Consider the following 26,911-nt stretch of genomic DNA (forward strand, 5'->3'; position numbering starts at 1 on the left):
AGGAAGAAAAAAGATACAGAAAAATAAATATTACGGTCTATTACAAAAAGAGCACCTAATTGTCACATCTGAAGGGTGAAAATGTATTTTGTACAAAGACTTGAATTAACAAATTAAGGAAAATATAAGTGCTGGGAATACCTTGTGATTTAACTTTGATCACTTAACATGAATGGAAGTTACAGGCATAAATCTCTATGAATCAAGATGCAAAAATATTCCTTTTCCTTTTTTCTTTCCCCTTTTACAGGCTCAGAGAACGTAAAGTGTTTCAAAAGAAAAGCTATAGCTTTGATAACAATATCAAATTGCTTTTCATGTCACATCTGTCCTTAAAGAGTAAAGAAAAAATGACAACTTCTTATTCTCATCTGGAGGAAAAACTCTTGTTAAAATGTGACTCATGAAAATCCAGAAAGACTTATACTACCATGCACACTGCCACACTTATGGCAGGAAAACTACATTACTTCCCTCTTTCAGCTGAAATGCCTGACAGGTTGTTGCCAACAGTGCATATTTTACAGGCTGCCTTATTTTCCTCTGAACAACATCCTCTAGAAGGAATATTCAAAGAAAACAAAACTAACCTCTGGATTTCAATATTTCAGGTAACAGAAAGGTTAAAATTTTTTTCTTGGCAACCAGTTCTGTCAGCTCTTGACCCCTTTAGTCCCCAGCTTCTCCCTCGATTCCTGCCTGATTTACAAAAATGTATGTCGTAGTTCAGCCCCGATCAGGACCAGACTACGCAGTCTCTCTCTTGCTCCCCCCACCCTCTGAGAGAATAGGGGGAGATGATATAAGAAAAACGGCTCGAGGTTTGAGATAAGGATGGGGAGAAATCCTTAAAGTTACTGTCACAGGCAAAACAGACTCAATTTGGGGAGAACTATTCATTTATTGCTAAAACCAGCAGGAGAATGAGACAGGGAACAAGATAACCTCCCCCCACCCCTCCCTCTTCCCAGGCTTCACATTATCTCTACTACCTTCCCCTCCCGAGCGGCACGGGAGGAAGAGGGAATGGGGGTGGCGGTCAGTTCATCACACGTTGTTTTACGCCGCTACTTCGTCGTCAGGGGAAGAACTCTTCACATTCCTCCTCTGCTCCATCGTGGGGTCCCTCCCACGGGACACAGTCCTTTGTGAAACTGCTCCGGCATGGGTCCTCTCTTCCACGGGGTGCAGTACCTCCAAGAACAGCTGCCCCAGCGGGCCCTCCATGGGCCACAGCCTCCTTCAGGCCTCCACCTGCCCCGGTGTGGGGTCCTCCATGAGCTGCAGGGCGACAACCTGCTCCACCATGGTCGTCACCACAGGCTGCAGGGGAATCTTGGCCAGGAGCCACATTACTCCTCCCCCTCCTTCTTCACTGACCTTGGCGTCTGCAGCCGTTCCTCACAAGAAAAAATTCTTCACAACAGGCTGGCAGATGCCTCTCAGGATCCTTTTTACATCTCATTCACTTCTCATCTCCTCTCCACTTCTTGCAGCCGGGCCGGGCCGAGTTGGGCCCAGTCAGCTGCCCGGCAGGAGGCCAGAGGCTGAGGCCTGCAAGGCCCACAAGGCTCACGCCTCCCCCTCTCTGGCCCTGCTCAGCTGCTTCACATCTACTCCCTTTTTTTTTTCTTGTTTTCCCCTTCTTAAATACGTTATCGCAGAGGTGTTATCATGGGACATTCTGCTACCAGTTGGCTCGGCCTTGGCCAGCAGTGGGTCCAGCCTAGGCCCGGTCGAGTCCACTGAACAAAGGGGAGCAACTTCTAGCAGTTTCCTACAGAAGCTACCACCTTAGGCCTCCCCTTACGAAACAAATCCAGAAGAATATAGCAAGCTTCTCCTCTCTCCAGCTCCTTCCACTGACCTATTTCCCATCCTCCTGGCTTCCAGAGCTTCACCAGCCCCAAATTTCCTCTAAACTTCTTTCTTCCCAATGCTTCATTGCTACCTTTTCCGCATTACTTGCAGTGAACTCCACCCTCTACTTAATCCCAGTTTTCTTACTTTCAATCCTTCCTTTCACAATCATTCCTTTCATAATCCTCCTTATTTTCTAATGGGAACATAGGCCATCCTCCAGTAAGTCCTACACTTTCTTTATCCTCTTCACTTATCTCTGGATTAGGTCCTCAGTTTCCCCACTCCCACTTCCTCCACTCCGGTAAGGAGCCAGATTCCAAAAGTTGGCAAATTTATAAAGTCTGTCAGGGTAGCAGTCTGTCAAGTCTGGATTTATAAAGACAATTTAATTTAACTAAGTGTTCCCTCCCACTGCTTACTCATTTTACTTCACACAACAGAAGTTTCACAACGCTTATTTTGGGATCATTTCTTCAAGATATATTCCACACACTTAAAATCCGATCATTTCAGGTTACAGTAACGAAATCAGAACTGTCAGGTTTTACTTTTATCAATCTCAACATGCCAAAAAAAGATGACAGGTGACTTCTCATGCAAATGCAAACTTCCAATTTTTGGAGCACTCAAAACTAACCTCATTTCCTTTGATATACTCAAAAAAAAAGTTATCTAGTGAAGAATCTTGTAGGAGTCATTTTTAGGAGACAATATGAGCTCTGCTACAGCACTGCCTGTTTTACAGAATCAGACATAACAGGGTGAGTATGTGGGAGTAACTGAAAACATGCATAAGCCCTTCTTTTTGTCCAAGATATCTGTCTGAGTAACACAAATAGACTTTGGTGAACAATTTTCCATTAGCCTTGGATTGATTAAAACTCCCCATCCCATTGCAGATGTTCAAGATACTGAAGCAGGCTGTTACTAAACATTTCAGTTCCCCTCCTCAGGTTTTCTTTGGAATCAAACACTGCATTTTAATTAAGTGTCATGCAATGAATTGCTCCAGCTATTACTAACTACTTCTCGAGTACCAATGTTCCTCTCACTGCCAATCAGCTCTGAATCATAACAGCTATCCAGACTGTTTATGTAACTATAAATCCTAGACAATTATCCGACACTCACATTCTTCAAATTCAAGAAAGATTCTCCAAGCACAAAAATACAAAGTCTTTCTTTCTTTATCAAGAATTCAAATACAAAAATACAAATTCTTGTCCTGAATTTAAAGTGTATTAATTTCAGAAAGGTTTTCTGTTGTTTTGGAGGTTGTGTGTGGTTGTTTAATGAAAATTTAACAACAAATATATTAAGCTATTCACTAGGCCTGTGTTATTCCAATGAACTTTATTAGTTTTAATGAATGCTATGAATACAGAAAATTATCTCTGAGGCAATACAATGTGTTTTAACATCTCATTCCTTTCCTGAATGATATATTTTTGCCTATTCCTCCATTAAAAGGTGAATTAACCTAGATAAGCATTCCCAGACCTAATTTCCATATATCAATCAGTAATATAGCATGCAAAGTGTGATCCTGAATCTTTAACGGGCTAGCATACCCTTGACTCTAAATCAGAAAACACTTTCATTCTAAATGGCAAGCTTTTGGGGCCTGCAGCTAGTTTTCCAGCCACTGCCACGTCCCTAATGCAGGGTTCACCTAGCATTGCCTCCAGTAGCACGCTGCCAGGACAAGGACAGCAAATATAAAGAGTGAAGATGTGACCCAGCAACATTTCCATTTCTCACCCCATTACCTTCTTTTTATCAGTCAAAGGGATCAAAGGCCCGAAAGAAGCACCCTACCCTGAATTGCCTGCGGGGAAAAATACTGTATTTATTCTGAGTTTATTCTCACATAAGCAAAAGAATACAAATAAGCAGCTTATGGGGAAAGTATTGCAGAACTCTCACCACAAGACAGTTTTGGTCACGCTGTTTGAGGGACAGCAGGAAAAGGACAGGAGCTAAATTAGTCACTCTCTAAAAAACATTGAGGCAATTTTCAGTTTTTATTTTCATAAAAACCAAGGGAGTACAAACTACCTGTGAACCATCTGACCTACATGATTTGCATTCACTAGTGATAAATTTCAACTTCAGTGGATTGTGAGAGTCAGTAGGAATTATTAATTCCATTTGTCAGAGGATTGTTTAATCCCTGGTAAATCCCTGACCTCTCTCACATCTCCACAGCTTGACAGGTACTGAACAAAAACAAAGGTCTTCACAACAAATGAGTTGTTTCTTTGGACATGGCACATAGGTGGTGACATACAGATTTCAGTAGCCCATATGTACAAACAGACTGAAGACTACAGAATGTTTTTTTTATCAACAACATTGCATAACAATTTTGCTACAGAACTCGCCTGTAATCGGAACATGTTTTGCTTGTGGAAAACTTGATAATTAATAGGAAAGTAAAATGTAAAAGTCAAAATAAAATAGAAAAAGAACAAAGCTGCTTCTGCTTGACAAATACAGTTATATGTTGAAATAATATTGATCATTATTATGTATTTTAAGACATTAACAGATATTTCTCTGTAGAAAGAAATCTTTCCCTTCATGTGGGAAAATAAATCCTTAAAAATAATATCAACTCAAAAGATGAGCAGCTTTGAAACAAACTTTCTCTTAGTATGAATCGGCAAAAATATTTGGGGACTGTAGCAAGACTAACACAGACGTGTTTTGTTAGAAAAATCCGTTAATTTAGTGTGTTTTACACTTACATTTTTCAATCTCAATAAACACCTAAGTATTACAGAAAAATATGAAAATAGAAAAATTAATGTAATACATGACAGAGGACATGTATTGGTAGTTTTAAAAGTGCAATGCCCTGTAAATTAGTTCAGACAATACTTACAGCAAGTACTCCTATATTAGAACTTCAGAAGAAAATAGCCAGGCGTTAAGCACTATGCAGCCATTTACTCACCCTCCCCAAAGTGGGAGAGATAATACAACAAAAAGCTTGTGGGACGAGGTAATGACAAGGAGAGATCATTCAGCAGTTACCGTCATGGGCAAAACAGGCTTGACTTGGGGAAGACCAATTAAATTTATTAACAATCAAACCAGAGTAGAATACTAAGAGATAAAACCAACTCTTAAACACATCTTCCTCCCACTCCTCCCCTCTTCCCAGGCTTAACTTCACTCCAATTTTCTCTACCTCCTGCTCGCCAGCAGCACAGGAGGGATAGGGAATGGGGGTTGTGGTCAGTTCATTATACATCGTTTCTGCTGCTCCTTCCTCCCTGGGAGGAGGACTCCTCACACTCTTACTCTGCTTCAGTGTAGGGCCCCTTCTATGGGAGACAGTGCTCCAAAATCATCTCCAGCATGAGTCCCTCCTACGGGCTGCAGTCTTTCGTGAACTGCTCCAGTGTGGTTCCTTTCCACAGAGTGCAGTCCCTCAGGAACGGCTGCCCCAGTGCAGGCCCTCCATGGGCCGCAGCCTCCCTCAGGCATCCACCTGCCCCAACGTGGGGTCCTCCATGGGCTGCAAGGGAATCTCTGCTCCAGCACCTGAAGCACCTCCTCCTCCTCCTTCACTGACCTTGGTGTTTGCAGGGCTGTTTCTCTCACATATTCTCGCTCCTCTCTCCACACTGCTGCACCAAGCCAGGCTAATGCAGGGCAGGCAGGAGGTGAGGTGCAAGGCCCGCACCTTCGCCCTCTCTCCCTGCACTTCTGTTTTTATTTTCCCCTTCTTAAACACGTTATCACAGAGGTGTTATCACTGTTGCGAACTGGTTCAGCCTCAGCCAGTGGCAGGTCTGCCCTGGAGCCAGCCAGCTCCACCAGACAAAAGAGAAGCTTCTAGCAGCTTCTCACAGAAGCCACCCCTGTAGCCCCTCTGCCACCAAAACTCAACACAATCAGATATCCAACTTGTACTGGTTTTGACTGGGAGAGAGTTAAATGTCTTCACAGTAGCTAGTATGGTGCTATGTTTTAGATTTGTGACCAAAACAGTGTCCATAACACAGGGATGTTTTAGTTATTACTGAGCAACGCTTGCACAGAGTCAAGGCGTTCTCTGCCTCTCACACCACCCCACCAGCGAGCAGGCTGGGGGTGCACAAGAAGTTGGGAGGGGACACAGCCAGGACAGCTGACCCCACCTGACCAGAGGGACATCCGTGACCATTCAGTGTTGTACTCAGCAATAAAAGCTGAGGGAAAGAAGGAGAAAGGAGGGGACTTTCACAGTTACAGCATCTGTCTTCCCAAGTACCTGTAACTTGTGATGGAGCCCTGCTTTCCTGGAAATGGCTGGACATCCGCCGGCCGATGGGAACCAGTGAATGAATCCCTTATTGTGCTTTGCTTCCACAAGCAGCTTTTGCTTTACCTGTTCAACTGCCTGTATCTCAAGCCACAAGTTTTCTCACTTTTACCCTTCCAATTCTCCTCCCCATCCCACTGAAGGGAGTAATCGAGCAGCTGCATGGTCCTGAGCTGCCCACTGGGGTTAATTCATGACAGAATTAAAAGAACTAATTCTGTCCTATTTACACTACGTAACAAATAGATCCATCCACTACCAGGATTACTCTGGGATTTAAAATTGCTCATAACTCACTCTACCTTGTACCTGTATTGACATAACTATTCAATTGGTATAATTACACCAATGTTAGAATAACAATTTACCCTTTTTTGGACTATAGGAATAATATCTTTAAAGAAGCGGATGGAACATTATGTCATAAGTATTAAGTCACATCTACATTAATTTCTGCTAGTAACTTCCTCTCAAGAATTAATTCAAAGTGTCTAACAACTGCAATCTGATTTTTATAAGCTCTTAATATGTTAAGAAATGTATATTACACTACAGACATTAATTTCCCACAGGGTATTTAGCTGAAAAGTTTCTAGTTGACTTGACCTACAAAATCACAGACAAAATGCTTAAATCCCAATTTGCCATTTCCATTTTTTCAATGCTAATAGTATGCAAAAGCCACTTTTTCCATGCTAAATTAAGCATATAAGGCCCAAATTACTACTTACCTACAATCAGCAGTTTATTCCTATTTAGATAGCGCTGTTCAGCTCCGTACTATCAAAGCAGTCCTGACAGTTCTTGCTTTAAAAGGCTTCCACAGTTTCCTTCCAAAAAGGAGCAAAATACCCAAATTCATTGCAAAAGGCAGAATTTTCTTACGTTAGTGCAAAGCTAGTTATAAATGAATACTGTCAAGTTCCCTTCACATGAAGGGTGAACTGCTGTCTTACAGGGTTTGCTTGAACAGTTCAATAAGAATTGATGTTCCTAAATATTCTCCCTTGAGAAGCCCAGCATAGTAGAGATGAATTTGAATCAAGCAGAAATCTCATAATTCAGTGACAGAACAAAATGTAACATCTATCTTAACTATAAAAAAAAAAAAAAAAAACACCACCAAAAAACTTGCAGGAACATGACAGATACCAGAGATCATATATGTACAGCAAGTTAACCACAGGTTGCAGTTATTCAGAAAAAAAACATAACCTTGTTAGTTCTAAAGAAGGTTGTGCAGAGAACATTAAAGAAATGTGTACATTTTGCTTACCTGGTTCATATTTTTACAATAGTTTGGGTATATCTGAAAAAGGACTGTTTTGTTTGGGGTTTTTTTTTGAATCTGTACTTAAATCCTGAGCACTTCAATCCTCTCCATAACCTTTCACTCACTGCCTTTCCAGTGCAGGCTGTCAAGACAGAAGCTTATCTGCTGTTAAGACATTAATCATTAATGTGTCTCCAGCCTATAGATGGGGAGTGTATCCCACACAGTTTTCTCAAGCCTCTACAGGTCACATTTGCAGGTCACAAAAACAACCACCTTCAATTCCACTTTTAAGTCTATTGGTCACTCATTGTAACTCATAAACCATTCAAATCGTACTTCCAATAGCATCTTCCACCTAATGTGTTGGCCACAGATTGCATAAAAATCTCAGCTTCCAAACAGTCTCAGTGTAGACTGTCAAAAGGTATGAAGCAGAAGGTCAAGTCCATACTCAAGGAGAAAAGAGCAGGAGAAAAAAAAAGTGTTAAAGCAACTGGGAGCAAATATGAAAATCACTTCAATCCTCTCTAGACTAGCAGCCAACCTAGCTTTACTCATGCTCATTGCTTCATCAGACACCAGCAAAGTATCATACTGTTCAGTAGAGGAACACACTATTCAGCACAGAGAAGAGGAACACAAAAAAAAAAATATTTTAGCCCTTTAATCATTTACATTTAGCCAAGCCCATGGAAGCACTGGATCCTGTTGTTTCTGACATAATGTAGCAACTAGGTTAGAACTAGCGCTCGATAAGAAGACTACTCAGGAAACATTAAAAATAAAGTCATCTGAGAGAAACACTGATCACACTTTCATGAGTTGCAGATTTGGATGCTGCTTCATAATGCACAATATCAAATATAAGGATAGATTTGAATACAGTGGTTTGGATCATTGCTCCATCAGTGCAAGTACCATTTATGAAGTACACTTGAAATCTGACTATTAATTGCTTAAGTCACCGCAAATCACCTAGGTAACAAAACCTAGGTACAGTGACTCACACAGAATATCCAGGACACCTAAATAAAATTTAGACCCCAGTTGCTAATTAGATAATTATCACAAACAGGCGTTCCAAGCAGGGGTGATAACACAATTCCATTAAAATGACCTATGTTTTGCCTTTCTGCTCCCTCAAGAGATACACTAGGAATCTCAAATACTTGCAGTTATTTTCTCTTTTGCTAGCATCTCATTATTTCTGTGTCAATCATTTACCTTTGTTATATCTTCCAAAAGTTTCAGACAGCTGTCTCTATACTAAATTAAGCAACTGTTGTTATTATTATTATGTTTAACTGACATATTCAACCTCTCCCGTTATGAAATTGAACCCTGCAGCACGCCATGAAATACTACCCTGTATTTCAACACCATTTTTTGCATATACTATTCTTAATTTATACTATAAATATACTTACTGAGATGTTAGGTACTCAGAGCATCCTCAGATAATAAGCATAGTATAAGCATGAGGAAAAGGGGATTCTTCCTAAGCGTCAGCATTGGATGGATAAGCAAAAAATCTCCGTAATACAGTACCAGCACGTATCTTGAAGAATTAACTCAGTTCAGTATTGTGTTGCAAGTTGTAGGCAAGGAAAAAAAAATACATAAATAAAAATTGAGACATGAAATTAAGAAAGTTTTGTGGAAACTGCAGTTACCCTAGTGCATGATAGGCAGTGTAGGAGAAAACATGAATGCAACTATTTGACAGTTTGACAAGTGGGAAATAAAGATTTGTATCACTGTTAAATGTGAGGAAAAAAGCTGGGATGACCTTAGGCCATGAAAGTCCTTTAACTGGCAACAAGCAGTTTTATCTAATATCCTGGAATCATGGGAAAGATGCAAAGAAAGAAATGGCAGAGTTAAAGCAGTAATTCGGAAAAATAAGTTGTGCAGCTCTAATTGGATTGACACAAGCAAGCAAGGTTGCCTTGCTCTAGGCAAAAGGAGAGGACGATGTAGCACTGAGGGTAAGCATAGAAATTTTTACCTGCAATCTCAATTTGTGAAACAAAAAACTGGCAACATTTGGACAAGATTCAAATATGTGAAACTGAAGAAAAATGTGTGCTCAAGGGGGTGCCCAGAGAAACACAGGCCTGTAGAACAGAAAGGACAGTGGTAATGTTCACCCACTGAGACAGGAAAGAGATGAAAAATGAGGTTTCTCTTAGTCATATAACACACATGCTGATAGCCAGGCGTGCACAAAGGAGCAGTCACAAAAGACAGATTATTTTCTTTGTAAATAAATGCCAAGAGGCAAAAAGGCAGGTCCGTGAGAGATAAATGTTAGTGGGCAGTCTCGTTCTACCACATGTATGCAGCCATGCTTCTAGACAGAGTGAAAACACACGTACACACGCAGCACAGTGCAGCTCACATCCTGAAGCTGGGCCGGGTGGTCTAGGAGATCCAACAACCCTTTGATTTTTTTTTTTAAACTTGTAGTAACATTCAGCTACTTTCATTCATACCATCCTTTATGATTATCTGTTTTTAGTGACTGACTGTAATTTGTTAGCATTTCAAAATCTTTATAAGCAACTTTAGATAAAAAATAGGCAATTTTTTTTTTAAACATGTCTTCTTTAGTACAGGTGTCCTGGTTCTGGCCAGGATAGAGTTAATATTTACCTGAGCTGGGTGGAGAACTGAAGCTGGTAGCCCCTATGGCTGGGATAGTTAACTAATTAGCTAACAGCTGGGGTTAATTTACCCAAATTAGCCAAAGGGCTATTCCATCCCATCTGACATCATGCTCAGTATATCAGTGAGGAGGGTGCTGAAGGGAGGCCCTCCTAGTTGGAAGAGACTGGATGCAGAGATCTGTTGTGAGCTATTATACTGTATTTGTGTTCCATCACTGTCTTGTTTTCTTCTGTCATTACTGTTAAATTTACTTTTTGTTCAATCTCAACCCGCGTGTTTGTTTTTTTTTTTTCCTGGTTTTCTTTTGTTTGTCAAATCTCCTCCTATTCTCTTGGAGAGTGGGGGGAATGAGAGAGAGACTGCGTAGTCTGGTCCCCATTGGGGCTGAACTACGACAACAGGTAAAGGTGATATTCAGGATATTAATCTTTCCCCATTAGCCACTACTGTGAGAAGCAATAGATAATTTTGTTGCTCATGCACATACCTTAATTTTTACTGTTAATTCTAAGTACTGTAGCACATCAACTCTTTTTTCCTGCTGTTCTGTCTCCTAATCCTCTTAAAGAATGAACTTATGGTGATCTGGGGGTCTGATCCTATTCTATTTTTCTATGTGATTATTTTAATTCCCTTCTACATTTCAACTACTCAGTTTACGTTCTTTTCATTGGTCTTGCAGGGCTGCATATTTCAGGTCATTCAGTCTTTTACTATGTTGCTTTGCATTTTTCTTTCTTTCTTTTTGCCTCTCTTATACACTGGAAAAGAAAAACCACCTAGCTGGAGAACACAGAGGTCAGTTATAGCCTCTGTCAACCTTCTGGGACATAGATAACTAGTCTACATGTTATGTCTAAATATTTAAAGCTGTAACTGATGACTTCATAGTTGGAACAGTCAAATGATGAGAGTTTCTATAGCAAAAGGAATCTCTTTAAATTGCATCAGTATCAACTATGTTCCCTCAAAAAGGGTCTATTACACTGCACAGGCTAATCAACATTAAACCGTTCCAAAAACGTCTCCTGAATTGCAGTTTTCACCATCTGTGTCACTATGCTGAAAGTCTAAAAGCACTTTTTAAAGTCTAAAACCATTTTTAGTGAAATGGTGGCATCGTGTGGCAGAAATCGGTCACTGCAAGAATGGCGGCTTCCAAACTCTCCCGACGAAACACACATAATTAGTAATCCAAGCAGTTAATCTCAAGCATCTGCTTCAGGTCATTATTTACATTACAGCAAAACTGGCACGTTTGCAGAGTTAATTTGAAATAATTTTTCTTTCCTTACATCTCATTTAGAATGATAGAACAGTTTGGGTTGGAAGGGACCTGTAAAAGCCATCTAGCCCAAGCACCCTGCAAGAAGCAGGGACATCTCCAACCAGATCAGGTTGCTCAGAACCCCGTCCAACCTGGCCTTGAATGTTTCCAGGGATGGGGCATCCATCACCTCTCTGGACAACCTGGTCCAGTGGTCCACCATCTACAGTGTAAAAATATCTTCCTTATACTCAATTTAAATTTACCCTCTCTCAGTTTAAAGCCATTACCCCTTGTCCTATCACTACATGCCCTTGTCAAAAGTCCCTCTCCAGCTTTCCTGTAGGCCCCCTTTAAGTACTGCAAGGTTGTTATAAGGTCTCCCTAGAACCTCCTCTTCTCCAGCCTCAGCAGCCCCAACTCTCTCAGCCTAGCCTCAATAGGAGAGGTGCTCCAGCCCTCTGATCATCTTCACAGCCCTCCTATGGACTTGCTTCAACTGGTCCATGTCCTTCTTATGTTGGGGCTCCAGAGCTGGACACAGCACTCCAGGTGAATACTCATAAATAAGTAGCATTGCTCTTGTCCAGATTATAAATTACTGGAGTAATTAACAAGTGAGTTAATGCCACTCTTTGGGGATGTGGTGACCATCTTTGCAGATTTGATACATATACTTGGTATCTAGGAGATCTACCTATCGCCTTCAAAAAGAGCGCTGCAAATCATACTCTGCAGAGTCAGTTGTTCAGGAGAAAGAACAGTTTCTCAGATGCTAAGCTTTTTTCTTCTTCTCATCTGAGGAAAATCTAACATCCTCTCAGTTCTTTGGCTCCTCACTTCTGCCAGCCCCTCAGCAGAAGCCACCCACGCTGCCTGCCAACAAGAAAAAGAAAGCCAACAGAGTCTTGGAGGACTGTCTTCAATTTGCAAGCAAAGAGTATCTTCCATGGTACAAAGCCTCTTCAGCCTAATATGACATCTGGATGATGCCAGAAAACCAGCATCCGCAGCTACTACCACTCACTCGGTGCTGCAGAGCAGAACTGAACAGCAATGCTGCCCTTTTCAGGGAGGTCTCAGCAATCCCCCATGAACTTGCCATCATTTAAAACACCTGTGGTTCATTTTCTTCCAATTGAACAAAATCAATACAGGTAGTCATATAAGAGTGACTAATATTTTTCTAGGAGCACAAGAAAGTTAGGTTAAGGTTTTTAGTAATACTTTGTTTATCAACTCCAGTTCTTTACCTAGTATTTATTCATCGTTAGGATAATTCACTGGTAACAAACCGCTGCTGCAGTGTTAAACATTAATTGCTTGTGACAAGTATTTTGAAGGTGCCTTTTTGCTGTTCAGATACATATTATCAATTTGTTCAATTTTTAATTCATTTTCCTTCCAGGGAACTCTGCTTACTCTTTTGCCTTCTGGTTGTTGGAGGACTGTGGTTGGTCTTAATTTTGGTTGTTCTACTTCTTAAACCTCACTTTTTACCAAAAAAAAACTTATCACGTAGCATTTTTCATAACATATGAAGATGATATTCATATGTATTGGGGGAAAAGCAGGAATAATTTTACTTTCACTCATGAGTATGCACACTAATCTTGAAGTAAAAGTTCTTGGTCTTGACTGTAACACAAATAAGCATGAGCAAACACTTGTGAATTTGTGGGCAATATTGCTAATTGAAGTGGAAAAACGCCATGGATTTCATAAACAAAACATGAAGAAGAGACTCAAATCACCATCTACAGCTTACGGCTGTTACAGTGTTTTCACCTCCCCAGTCCCATCACCAATACAGGGCTTAATAGAATGAAGTGCCACAGCATCAGCCTAACCTAGTATTTAAACGAATGCAGAGATCTGCCTAATAGCCTGGGTCTAACAATGTAAATAAGGTTTACAGGCTTGAGCCAGTGTTAACCACCTTTTTAAGGGCAGGAACTACATCTGCATAATGTTCTGTATGCATACATGAAACAGCATCTTTAAATGTCAAGACGTTTTTTCCAGCTTTGAAAAATGAGATATTATTCACTGAAACTTGTATGGGAACTTCCTGCAAAAACAGAAAAACAGGCTATAACTATATGCTTTAATAGCACAAAGGTTTCTTCTACTATTTGGCAACAATCTAGAAACAAGAAAGGCAGATGTATAAAATCCTGTTCTTTCTAAAATTAATTTGCCTCCCGTCCTTTCAGGTAGTATAAAATTAATCAGTGAACACCGATAATACTGCGCAATCTGATATTTCTAAGAAGAGGATAATCCTGTCATTGAAGTCTAGGTAATCCAGTCTGCCCAGGTTACACGAAGTGAGTGCACAGACAAGTGTTTCTGTAAAAGACATCAAGCAACTACTTTAGTTGAATGTTTTTAGTGATCACTGCTTCAGGACACTGGTACACTGGAAAATCTGTTGTGCATCGGCCATATACAGTAAGAATGTGCTTGGTACTGATGTAATTTTCTCCTGTCATCCACAGCAGCATTTGTGAGCCCAGCCACAAAGGAACACTTGGATTATACATTCAGACACATGGGTGAGATTTACCAAGATGAAAGACAGATTTCACATCCTCTTGAGAAAGCCCCAAACCCCACTTTCCCCACCACAGTTCCCATAAAGGCATTCCACACTAAATCAGATCCTTCTCTGGGGACCTGTTTTTTAAAAGACCAACCAGGAACTAGGTATGGACAAATCTCACAGAGGAGGACAATTTTAGCTTTCCTTGGTGTCTAAGGAGAGAGACATTTAGTGGCACCTAAAGCAGTACATAGTCACAAAAGTTGTCTAAGTAATGGTATGAGTTGTTGAGTTTTTGTATTAGCCTGTAAAACTACACCAAAAGAGCACATAACTAGAAAATCTATCATCAGTTTGCACCGATCAGTTTCACATCTCAGAAAGACTGCCAAAATTCTCTCTTAAAGGAGGCAGCTGTGCTCATATTTGAGTCCCTCAAGGATGTGTTTGGTCCTGCATCGTTGTAACATAACAGCTATTATGTAAACGTGAAAAGGAAAAGCCCATTTATTCATAAATCTGCTTAGCAATTCCAGGCAAGGGTAAGGAGCTTGGAGCTTTTTATTTTCTATGGAAAGCTGTTTTCAGATATGGGTACAAAATTAATCCTCCTTCTTCAGCTAGTATGTTGAATAAAATATTTCAAACAAATAATGGCCACAAAATCTGTTTTAGTGACTCCCATAAGCTAAAGACTGGATGACATTACTGTAAATGTTCAACCTTAGCACCTTCCTTATTTCTCTCACTGGAGAGCACGTGCATGAGTATAAATTACACTCACCTTAAAATGTTTATTCTCACTGGCTATAGGAAAGCAAAAACATGTCAGTCAGCCAGTTCCTTCTACTATTATTTCACTAGAAGAGGTTTCAAAATTACTCTCCCTGCAGTTATCTGACGTGTCTTAGCTTTTCCAGTCCTCTGGACCCTCAGAAGAGGTTCTCAGAAGAGATCTTTTCCTCTCCCTCTTACCTTATGCTCAGAGTGAAACCAAACTTGTCACCAATTTTGAAGGGGACCGCTCAAACCTTTCAAATGAGCCTCCTTACAGACAACTTCCTCTCCATCCAACTTCTGGTCTCAATCTCATCTCACTCATACCAGACATAAGTCCACGAAATAAGTAACATAGCAACAATAAAATGTTGCCACAGAGAAGCCCACTGTATTTAACCTTAGAAATAGTCATACTGAATTTTCCTGCAGCTCCCTCTCCCAGTATTTTTCTCCCAGGCAAACCGGCAAATTATTATAAAAAGAATCTCTTCACAGAAAGTATTCAAAACTTTTCACAGTGTCACACCCTGAAAAAAACGCTTTTCCTATCTGTAGCTGAGCCTGGGTCACATTCTGGAAGCCTGAGACAGCTTCCTCCCCAACTTTATTATTATCCATCACTTGTGAAGTTGCTGCTTCTCATTACAGTTACACTAATCAGAGAAAAGCAAAAGCTTACACATATGGGAATAAAACTCACCATGCTGTTCATTTTTGAAGAGGATGAACTTGCTCTCTGCTTCCGTAGGCTGTTAAGCTCTTCTGTATTTCCATCCCTTGGTTTTACAATCAGCCGACTGCCTCCAGCGGTACCTTCTGAAGAGGATCTCAGCCGCTTCTCAACAAATCTGCTTTCTCGGTATGGACTGAAGCTATTGGCAAGGTCAACTACAAATAGAGAAGCAATCAGCAATCATTACAGCTAATTACTCTCTACAAATAATTTCTTAATGAGAACACTGCTTTGCTTGAAATGCTTACATTGAAAGGCAATTGCATAAGAGATCTTCCATGCAGAGCAGATCCTACTTACCTAGGCAGAAGTGTCACCTGGGCCACCAGTCTGCTGTTCAGCCCTCAAGGACTAGCACACTCAGCATGCTACAGCCCCTCACAGAATCCAGAGAGACTTTTGCTCCATCCTTTAATTCCTCCCTTGTTCTAGGACACTTTCAAACTGCTGTCCAGTAAAATTCACCAGAGAAGCTATCACTGGTCCACTGGTACTAACTTGCCTTACAGTGTGTCCAGAGGCAAGTCTAGGTTTTGTAGCGCCAGGTCACAGCCTTGTTACGGCTGCATAGGACAGGGATGCACACTGGTTTCAGTTTCTGTTTGGCCTTCCTAGCTCAGCTCTGCACCTGCATACCCCAAACCCAGCCTGTAGGCTGAATCCCAGTCCCCAACTCCAGTTGACAAAAACATATCTGAAAAGAGGAGTAAAGTTACATTTTGAGGTGTTAGGGCAAATTTGGAGATGGGGAAAGGGAAAAGCGTAATAGCATAATAAATTTAACAGAGAAAATCTTCTCTTTTGCTTTTTGCAAGAGAACAGTCATTTGCTCTAAGGCTTTTCAAAAAGATCTGCATCACATAAAAATATATAAAGGTATACTAAGAAATATATGGCACATCAAACCCACTCATACATTAATGTCACCTTCACGATGCTATCTGTAATGATATCAGCTATGAGACCAACTACAGATGAGAAAACATGCACAGAAGTATTTTGCATTCACATTTGATTTTAAATACTGTTTTAGCAAAACCAAATGTTCAAACCAGTCTGTTTGTAACAGATATAACGACATATAAGTGTATCTTACTGAACACCTCGTAAGCTTTTTCTATATTTGTTTCATTTCATATGGTAGGTGTTTATGTGTTTTTTTCAATAGTCCCTTTGTATACCTGACCAGTTTCTAATTTTAAATACATTCTTCACCACACAAGGAAAAAAAAAATTTGCATTTTGAAGAGAACTATAAAACCCTAACCATTAGTTATCAACTTTTATATACCGCAGCATTAGCTCTAGTGTTTCTGTGAACATGAATCTCATTTACAGAAATCCCTCTATCCCTCTATCAACTCCAGTTAGTTGCCTTCCAGAAACACAGATTAAATATACAACTGCCTATGCATGAGTTTCAAATGCACTGCGTATTTCTAACCATCACTCGTAGCTGCTCACTTGCTGTGCTGCAGGACGCTCTAGTTAAGCCAGATTCAAGAGGATGAGCTCATTCACAGATGAGCCACTGTTGCAAGGAAGACCAACCAAGTGCTCAGGACCAGTAACGTATATAAATTGAATTATTTTTTCTCCCAATTGACTACGGTTCTGAGGGAAAGAAGTCCCTTCTGGTGAAAGCTAACTTAGTGAATTAATTTGACTTTATATTGCCATTTCTGTACAAGATATCCAACCAAGTCTTGCAGTGACAAATAATTCAAAAGCAAGATTGCTTTTGATCGCTAATAACCTTCATGCCTAGATAAACATCAAAGCAAAAAGATGGGTATGAATTCATATGAGTTTACACTCATTCATCTTCTAATACAAACACTATAAATGCAGTCTTAACTCACACAAATTTTGGACCACCAGATACAGCCTCAGGATTATGCAAGAAAGCACCAGTCTTTAGGTTTTTTGAGAAAATAAACTGTCAGAGATAAATGTCTTCTGACAGGTGTCCTTCACTCAAGTTATTTATCTGCATCTCTGTACACTGGGATTTCTAGGCACAGCCTTTCCACTTAGTCTTGTTAATATTGCCAAATTTATTTTTATAAGCTAAAGATCCAGTGTGAAATTTAGATGGTAATTAACTCCCCACTTTGTAGATTACATAATGAGAACTTGTGCAATGGTATTTCAGATGGAAGTAGAAATAGGATTTCTCAGTCTGCCACAGAAACATCCACTCCAAGCTACTCTATAACATTAGCTGAACAGAACAAGAGCTGGGGAATTTCAAAACCCAGATCAATACAAGATAAACAGTGTTATTTATCTTAACCAGACTAAAAGAAGGTTTATTTCTCTGTTGATGTTTCCATTTCAAACAAACAACTCTTCGGCTCAAGTCCAAAATAGGTATGCCTCAAAAATCCCGGCTTCAGCCTTCACCAAGAGGTGAGAATCAATACTCTCTTTCTTAATTCACCTTCTACTACAGGAAAGCACAGCTACGAACAACACTGAGGGGTGTTAGCAAATTGTAAAATGCAAACGCAAAAAATCCTAGACTTTTGTTTCATTCCCACAATTTTGGGAGGAGGGCACAACTCAATGGCTGAGCTTCCTAGCTGGCAATTCTACAAAAAACACTTTATAACCAAACAATTCTTACAGAAGAACCAAGGCCAAAAAGACCCCACCAAACCCAACAATGAAAAGATCACAAGACATACCTTTAGAACAAACTGTTTCATAACCCTGTTGTGTTTTAAAGGACTGCGGTTCAGAACACGGAACAATCTTAGACTCCATTACAGGAATTGTCTCTCTCATGTGCTTGGACGGCGTGCTTTCATCTCTGTCCCCACTCAACTCTTGTGCCTTTGGAGAGAGCACCATTGCTTCTTCTCTGCGCTGTAACGCAAAGGTTTCTAAATGTACATTTGCCGAGTGCATTTCTCCTATGTGCCTGGCATCATTGATATGTAGTTCATTGGCTTGCAACAATACTTTTGTCTGATTAGCAGCTGAGGTTTTGAGTAATGTATTGGATTCAGCACTACACGAGCTTGTGTGACTCACAGGAGACACACCAGCTGAGTGGCCAGCACTTTCCACAACATTCGTTTCCCTCGCAGGAGCAGCAGCAGGATTAAAGATGATCTGAGAGGTAGACACATTGTGGCCAAAATCGTCTGCAAGCAGCACCCCAGTCCCATTGCTGGGCAGAGCATCAACCTCCGAAACAGAATCCTCCGTCAGTGCGACAAAGTCAGAGGGGGTCTGGGCAGCCGTGAGGTCAGCCGAGAGCAGCGGGGACTGCAAGGAGCTTCCCAAGCACTCTGTCGTCTCGGCCGAACATGGAGGAGAGGACATGGCGATCACAGGCTCACTTTCCACATACGATTTAACCTCCAAACACCTGGACTGCTGCACAGAAGAAACTGACTGACTCTCTGGAACTGGTTTGGAAAATTTGTAGTGTGATGAAAAAGATTTAGGGAGAAGTTTTCGTGTGGATTGTTTGACAGAGTACCGGCTCTGCTCCTCTGCAAAGCCTGAATCATCACCCTCATTCTTCCCAGAGCTTATGCAATTTATAAAGACATTCTTATTAGCTGAGGGCTCCTTTCCCTTTTCAAAATCGTCTGTCAAAGACCTTGTTATCTTCTTGTTACGCGAGCTGCCAAAGCCAACCGAATGCCTTCCTCTGCTTTTGATGTGTTCCTCTAAGCTCAGTTTTTGAAAAGTGCTGAGAGAGGACTGGGCGCCATTTGAGACGTTAACATTCTGACTAGATGAGTCAGGCTTCTGCTCACTCCCTTTCCTGTTATGGAAGCTAATGGAAGGAGTGCGGAAAATACTCCGGCGCTTGCCTGTGCTCCCTGAGCTGGAGTTAGTGCTGGACGGGGAGGAGGTGTGGACACCAATGGCATTAGCAGAAGAAGGTGAGGAAGGAAGGGAGTCGTGTCTCCGGCTAATACTTCTCCTGAATATTGGCAACCGAGATACCAGAGTCGATCGTCTGGATCCTGAGTCCCCCATCAGGGCACAAAGTGTTCGTGGCTCCTCACAGCCAATAAACTAATCTGGGATGAAGAAAGAAAAAAAAAAGGGAAAAAAAAAAAAAAAGATCAATTATTCCGCCTCTAAGTCCACTTGAACAGGTTTTAAGTCAGCCTAAATACATGGGATGCCAACATCTATTTTACATACAGCTGCAAATTTTTGCATGTGCATTACTGAAGATATTTGGAATTTCAAAGTGGTGTTCAATAGGCAGCATTGAAAAGCCAGCAGCTGAGCAAAGACGTGGCTCAAAACATTCTATAGACGAGAGATACATTATTATATATGACATATTATTCAATACAGATCACACTGGATAACAGTATAAAATCTACATGCTGAAAGATATACAAATATATCACCCAAATGTCCTTGTTTTTGTAAGTTCTTGGGACAAGACTTCTTATAAACTGTAACCTCTCTTAGAAGATACTTAATTTTTCATGATCTGAGTAGAACAAAACATTATTTCATGTTCCTAAACACTCAGAATTTTGCAAGAAAAAAGAGGATTTAAATTTTCCAATCTTTACTGAACTTTCAGTTGTTTTTGTAATTACTTTATGTGTTCTTGCTAAAGGCTGTATGTATCACCATATAGCAGAGGAAAAGCTGGCATTGCAGTCAAACTAAAATATGCACCACCAGAAATTATTCATAAGGAACTGTAAGTTCTAGGAATTTACTATCAAAATATGGGATCATGTTTCTAGATTTGAACTTTAATGTTTCCTTGAACACTTATTTGAAATCCTCTTGTAGCCTACCTGCTTATGATTAGCTATTTTTGTAGTTTTTTTAAATTAGTGAAAAGTATTTCATACACAGACACTTGGCATTTCTTATAAATATTTAAGCAACAAAAACTTATTTTGATCAGCACAGCAGATGTACTAGAACTAGTATATATTTCATAAAGATTATTTTTCCTCTATCTCTTTTTGTTCTCATTATAAAAAGCTACTGCTGTGAGAGATAGGACTACAGAGGGAGCAATAAAAACACGTGATATATAAATACAAGAACAAGGGATGCTGTAGGCATAACGCCTTAGTACAACTTTGTGACCTGTAAGTGTTCAGCACATAAGAATAAAAATCAGGTTATTTATCTAAACAATATTTCTACGTCAAGTGCAAAACCAAATTTATTCAACTAATGAGTCATTTAACATGTGTTACGCAGCTACAACAAATATCTGTATACAATATCTGTATTTATACAGAGCATAATACATACGTATGCATATCAATTATATGCATGCACAACAATACACATGCATAAATATATAAAAATAAAAATGAGAACAGAGTATTTAAGGATAATAAAACTACATATATGTTATATTACTGTGAAATAAAGGGTAATGAGTAAGTTCAGAGACTGTTTCTGACTAGACATTGGACTGTACTTTCTGCATTGTTAGTAATTTTTTTTAAAAAGCTAGTACAGCTCCAGTCTGAACACGCATTGCCACACAGCTACAATATCCACAAGCACCAGGAATCAATAAGCAATTTTGTAGTTTAAGATGAGAGAAACAGCTTGGGAATGGTCATTAATTCCTAGAAGTCATTGGTGATCTCTGATGACAAGCTAAAAGCTGAGACAACAGCCTGGTCCTGTGACTGAACCCCAAATCTGAATTCAGTCTGATTGGGACAGAACTCATGGCCCAGGCACACACACAGGTTATGAGAACAACTTTATATCCACCAAACAGATACATCCCTGGTTGCTCCATTTCACAGACACGTATGGTACTTTGCATTTACACCAGTGCAAGAGCAAAAGCAGAGGCAACAGCACAGAGAAGCCGAGGCACTGCAAACTCACACAGGAGTTAACCTTACATCAGCTTGCTCGTTCGTCTGTCCACAATTCAGCCTACTAAAAACGAGCTTTGGAAAGCTGCATGCAACCCTTTCCATTCTCCCCGTACAAATCTCTCTGGGTTTTTTAACAATGTCCAGTCCTATTGTATTGAGGTTTTTTTTGCTTTTGTGAACAGGTACTTGCATGCATGCCGATATGTACAGACATGCACAAACATGCAACACAAGATTATCTAGAGACTGTGAGGGTTCTTCCTTGTATTTTAAGAAGGTATCATAACTGGTGAAAAAAGACTTCAGAATGCAGTTTTACAACTGCAGTAGATGAGCAAAATATTTTTAAAATACATTACATCACTACAGGCATTTTACACTCAAATAAAACTTTTGTTCCCATCCTTCTCTCTCCCAGCCGCGCCTTAATTGTCAGTTCACTGGAGAACAAACAGTCTTGGTTTATAATTATGAAATTATCTCAGTTAACAAAAGAAGGAAAAAGAAAACTGAACAAAAAGCATATATCATAACTTTTGCTGGAAATACAAATGCTGTGTCTAAATAATAATAGAGACTATTCCTAATAACTGTCCCGTGAATATAATCCAGCTTTCCAAGCAATAACAATTTTTAATAGAATACATTGCCTATAACTGCAGATAACAAAATGGCATTTATTCATTCATTCTTTCAAGACACAAGGAAGGAAGAAGAGTACAAATAAACTGTCAACATTTCTCTTATCATCCTAACAGCACAAATCCTCACCCATAAAATATGACCTAATTATAATATACTGTTGTTTCCAGCCTGCAACAGCTATCCACACGGAGGGGTGGAGGGGAGGGGGGTGTGTGTGTGTGTGTGTGTGTGTGTGTGTGTGTGTGTGTGTGTGTATGTGCACATATGAATGCTTATATGCACATATTGTTTGAATATTTTGAGTATTGTGAATATTTTATTAATATTTTAATATTATTTGCATATATCTTTTATTTTGTATACACACACACTTTGCAGTGTAAAAGTGCTATAGTTTGGCACTGAGTTAAAGTAACAACTCTACTTGCAACACAGGAAAAGTTAATATATATTTCAAGATATTAAAACCCTCAGATATTCATGAAATAAGATTTCTCATTAATTTTTTTCACTTATTGTAGAGGAGTTGGAAACTTCCATGTATGTCCTATTATGAACAAAATAGGAGATGCTTCCTTTCAGTCTCCACATTTAACGTAATTACTTGTGCTTACCACTTTATAGCAGTTGCCCTTATGGAGCGAAATTCACTCCAGCTACATATTCTCTACGAAACCACTAATTTTCTGTATCTATCATTCCCGTCCATATTGGCATCATTCTTAAAAGCCGCAAAAGAGGACAAAGAAAATAGCAGAGAAAGACATCTTTGCAGTGGTACTATGCCATTGCAGATGACTCTTTCAATTTTAAACTGGACAACAGATCTGATCCTACATAGTCAATCTAGGATCTAATACAAAGCTCCAGGTATCTTAAATTACTGGGTTTTTAGAATACTAGCAAGAAGTCAAGTAAACACGAAGGATCAAGGAAAAGTGACAGTCTAGGAACGCTTTCAATTAGATCAGGCTCCCTGTTTCTGAGAAAACATTTTGCGCGATTATCACACGACATGAACAGTCAAAAAACAGGCCACACGGTATTCTGTAAGGAGCTGTGAATCTTGGTCAAATACACAAACCATTACTTTGTAATACACTTTAATTCTAAAGTCCAGTTGTTGCTGAAACTGTAGTGTTTCCTCAGTGCTGCAGTAGACAGACATTCAAATTTTGCTTTTTATGGAACGGATTTTTGATGCACAGTTTTGCATCTGGTATTACACAACACAAAGTTTGATATACTGAAGGAAAATAAGGAAACTATTTTGAAAACATGTAATTGCAGCCAGAGTAAAGGTGGATTATTTCAGGATCTGCTCACCCTCAAGAGCTTGGCTACAGCTCATAGTTTCTGAGCTCCTGTGCTAAAATGCAAACGAGAAACAGGCAAAGTGTGAACAAAACATTTTCCCTCTTATTAGCAATTTTTAAAGTTAATAAAATGGAACGTTTACTTTCACATTGGTCTGTACCAAGATGTTTTGCAAAATGCAAATTAATCTCAAAAATATCTTAAATTCATGTATTTAATTCCCAGAGGAAAAAAAAAAACAGATCAAGTTTTTTATACTTGGGGCTTATTCTTTCCATACAGGAGATCTCTGGAGGAATCATAGAATCACAGAACAGTTTGGGCTGGAAGGCACCTTTAAAGGTCATCTAGTCCAACCCCCCTACACAGTATTAGGCCTTTATCTTGCCTACAGCAGTTGTATAAGTATAAAATACATAAGCGTACAAGGTAAGAATTATACAAGCAGCTCTGTAGTTTATGTATTACTGTATCTTGTTAGAAGAAACCGATCGTTCAACTTTGAGACAGTGACTGTAACAGCGGAAAAAAACCCTGCCAGTATTAAAATAAGTGAAATTGTCAAAACATTACACCACTCTCTTCAGAGAAATCTACTCCATGTATTCACCAGTTGGAAAAGAAAACCCAGTATTTTTTTTTTTCAGGTTCTGCCCAGCGGCTGCGGGCCGAAGCCCTGCGGGGGGGGGAGCGTTTTGACCGCAGAGCAGCGCTAGGCGGTGGCTGGGCGCTCCGGCAGGGGGCGCCGTGGTTCCGCCTGTGCACGGGCGGCGGGCGGGAAACAGCGGCAGGCAGCGCCTTTCCCTTTTCTCCTGCCATTGAGCCAAAACTTAGGGCTTCAAATTAGTTGTGAATTTTACCATTAACATAATCACATGTACATACCAAAACCTAATATATGCTTATTCAACAAAAACCTGTAATGCACAGGCCAGTACAAACACTCAACACTTTTTAAACAAAGCTTTCCTAAAGATGTTCTTCTTAAAGATGCTCCTCCTAGAAAGAGCAAACAATATATTCCACTCAAAGAACAAAACAATTAGCTACCGAAGTGTAAATTCGGAGATGACATGACACACAGCTGAAAGGCCCCAACATTAAATCAAAGAGCAGAACACTAATATCATCTGCTCCCTACCTCTCTCTCTCCTCCACAGCGGTATGGTTTTTAGACTGCATTCATAGTTTAAGGAAGATGACACATTTTCCTTAATGCTCTGAATCAGGAATCAGAGGATAAAGCAAAACACACAGGACTAAGATGTGAATTAAACTGCAAACAAACACCATCCCTCATGTGAGCACTACCACTTAGCAGCAGGCAATGACACATGACAGAGTCTCTACAGACTAGCTGGCTCCAGACTTTCACAGAAATTAAATTTACCTCAGGATACTACAAATGCTCAGGAAAACACATTAAAATAAATATTTTTAGTTGTTGGTGAGTCAACGTAAGTCCTAATGCAGGACTACTAAAGAAGCAGTCCTTTAGCCCAACGGGTAACAACTTACATAGCCTGTAGCTCCCACCCGAATCATTAAGCTACCATCATTCAGATTCCAGCACAGTATTGTCCTCAGCATTCAAGCATGTACTGCCTTGAATATTGTTCCAACTGTGTTCCAATATTATTTGTCTCTCTAGTACGTTTGCAACTTGTTTTTTAGTTGCATAATTCTCAGAGGTCGTTATGTGTGAGCAATCCTGCACACACAGAGAACATAAGAGTCTAAAAAAGTCATTAAAGTCTTGTTTCACATTTAAAACAAAAGCAAAGAAACACCTGCATATAAATACTTAGGGCTTGAGTTGTTATCAAGGAGAATGTAACTGGATTAACAGAGATCTACTGAAAACACTAGCAGAGCCAAATGCCTGTACAATAGACAGTACCAGCTAAGAAAGGTGGAATTGGTGATACTGAAGCAATTTGTTTTTGCAAATAAAACAAATGAAATTCCTTTTAGTACATAACAGCTCCATTTGCTTTTGTGAATAACACTCTTGCCTTTTCTTTCCTGGTGCGTGTAACCCTTGCAGCACGGTACAGAGCTCAAGAATGTACTCTGTGGAACAGAGGCCACAGACATATTCTCTGCAAAATTTTATAAGCTACTACCACCCCTGCACTTGCATGGAGTTTAGTTTTTCTCCATAATTTTTCTCTCTTTTGTTTATAAAACAGGTTTTATAAACAAAAGAAGAACACCCAACATAGGGAGCCAAATCTTCAAAAAATTATGTATGTCTACACATGCATACACAGGCAACTCTACACACTTCTTCTGTTTGTACTGAAAACTGATGGGACAAAATAGTTTTTATGTATCTGTAAACAGCATTTATATATCTGAAAAAAAAAAAAAAAGAACACAGAATGCAAGCACTGAGGTATCCTAAGGCAAGACATGAGATTTCTTTCCGTTTCCTGAGTCCTAGGAAGGATAGGCCCAGGCCTATCTTTATATTCACACACTCCTGTGCTTTCAGGAAACAAGAGGGGAAGCAGGCAAATATGCAATAAATAAATTTGAAGCCACACACACACATCAAAACCTCATCTCCCATTTTGACTGGTCTTGCAGCAGTTGAAGATAGCTATTTTATAAGTCCATAACTGCTATTACTATTTGTGTAACAAACATTCAAAGAAGAAAATAGGAGATAAGTTATCTTTATCTATCTCTTTTGACTTCAGATTAGCCAGAAGGCAACTGTTAGCAGGAAATACATCACATGCAACTCATTCTTTCACTCATTATCACTGGGTATGTAAATTCATCCTGCCTGCACCAGGTGTACTGCAGGTTTACTGAAGAGAACCAGGGAAAGTGATCTCTACAAACCTAGAGGCCACATCTGGAATTTACAATACTTATAGTTTAATTAGAAACATTACAAGTATAAATAATAACCTGAAAATAGAAGTATCAAAGAGTATATGCTTGCTTTTTGATTCAAAGGTCATGACCTCCACTCCCCTAATTACTTTTCCTAAATGTGTTTTAAGTAAGGGATTATTCACTTTTAACAAGTAAGGTGGACTTACACAGGTCCCTCAGTGCACGTGGAAATTATAACATAACAGGACAAAAAGACATTGAGTCATGTTGAGACGTCTTTGGCAGACATAGAGATGGTAGTCTGGTGGCTGGGTAGGATTCAATAAGATCAAATGGCATCCTTCTTCCCTCACACCTTTCTCTCCTCTCACCTCCACTCATGATGCACATGGTAGTGTTTTTATCACGCTTAGGGATAGCAGAAAATGTTGCTCAATTAAGGCTTTAAAGAGAACATTTATGTTTGGACTTCACACTAAATACTAGGATTTAGTCATAAACATGGGATATGTTCATTTACAGACAGTGATTTGAATTTCCGCTGTATTTCATTTTAACCAAAAAGGAAAAGTAACCTAGAAAGAATCAATGATGGTCTTTTTCCTTCATGCAGGAAAATTTGTGTAACGTGCCCACTAGAGCACTGACTCATTTGCACATCGGAAAACAGCAGCTCAGGACATTAAGAAAGGGAGAGACTCCTTGCCAGCCGTTTCCTCTGGAGTTCGAGTGGAACAGATCACTGCTGCGCAAGCCAGCTGGTATTCTCATAAGGAAAACACTGGGAAAAGCTCA

At 39.8% G+C, this 26,911-nt stretch overlaps 1 protein-coding gene across 3 annotated transcripts in view; it reads right to left on the minus strand.

The window, feature by feature from the left end:
- CCSER1 (coiled-coil serine rich protein 1) overlaps positions 1-26,911 on the minus strand; it is a 704,856-nt gene that overhangs the window by 614,979 nt on the left and 62,966 nt on the right. For 2 of the 3 annotated variants that reach the window (XM_086746418.1, XM_086746419.1), the window contains exons 2-3: positions 18,140-19,495; positions 15,417-15,604 (exon numbers count right to left, since the gene is read on the minus strand). In XM_086746418.1, the coding sequence (XP_086602544.1) occupies positions 15,417-15,604; positions 18,140-19,451 (1,500 nt within the window). In that variant the 5' untranslated portion in view covers positions 19,452-19,495. Of the gene's footprint in view, positions 1-15,416; positions 15,605-18,139; positions 19,496-26,911 lie in introns of those variants that run through there. The other variant, XM_086746420.1, reaches the window with a different exon arrangement.

This window comes from Chlamydotis macqueenii, chromosome 4 (assembly GCF_036417535.1).
Source record: "Chlamydotis macqueenii isolate bChlMac1 chromosome 4, bChlMac1.mat, whole genome shotgun sequence".
NCBI lineage: Eukaryota > Metazoa > Chordata > Aves > Otidiformes > Otididae > Chlamydotis > Chlamydotis macqueenii.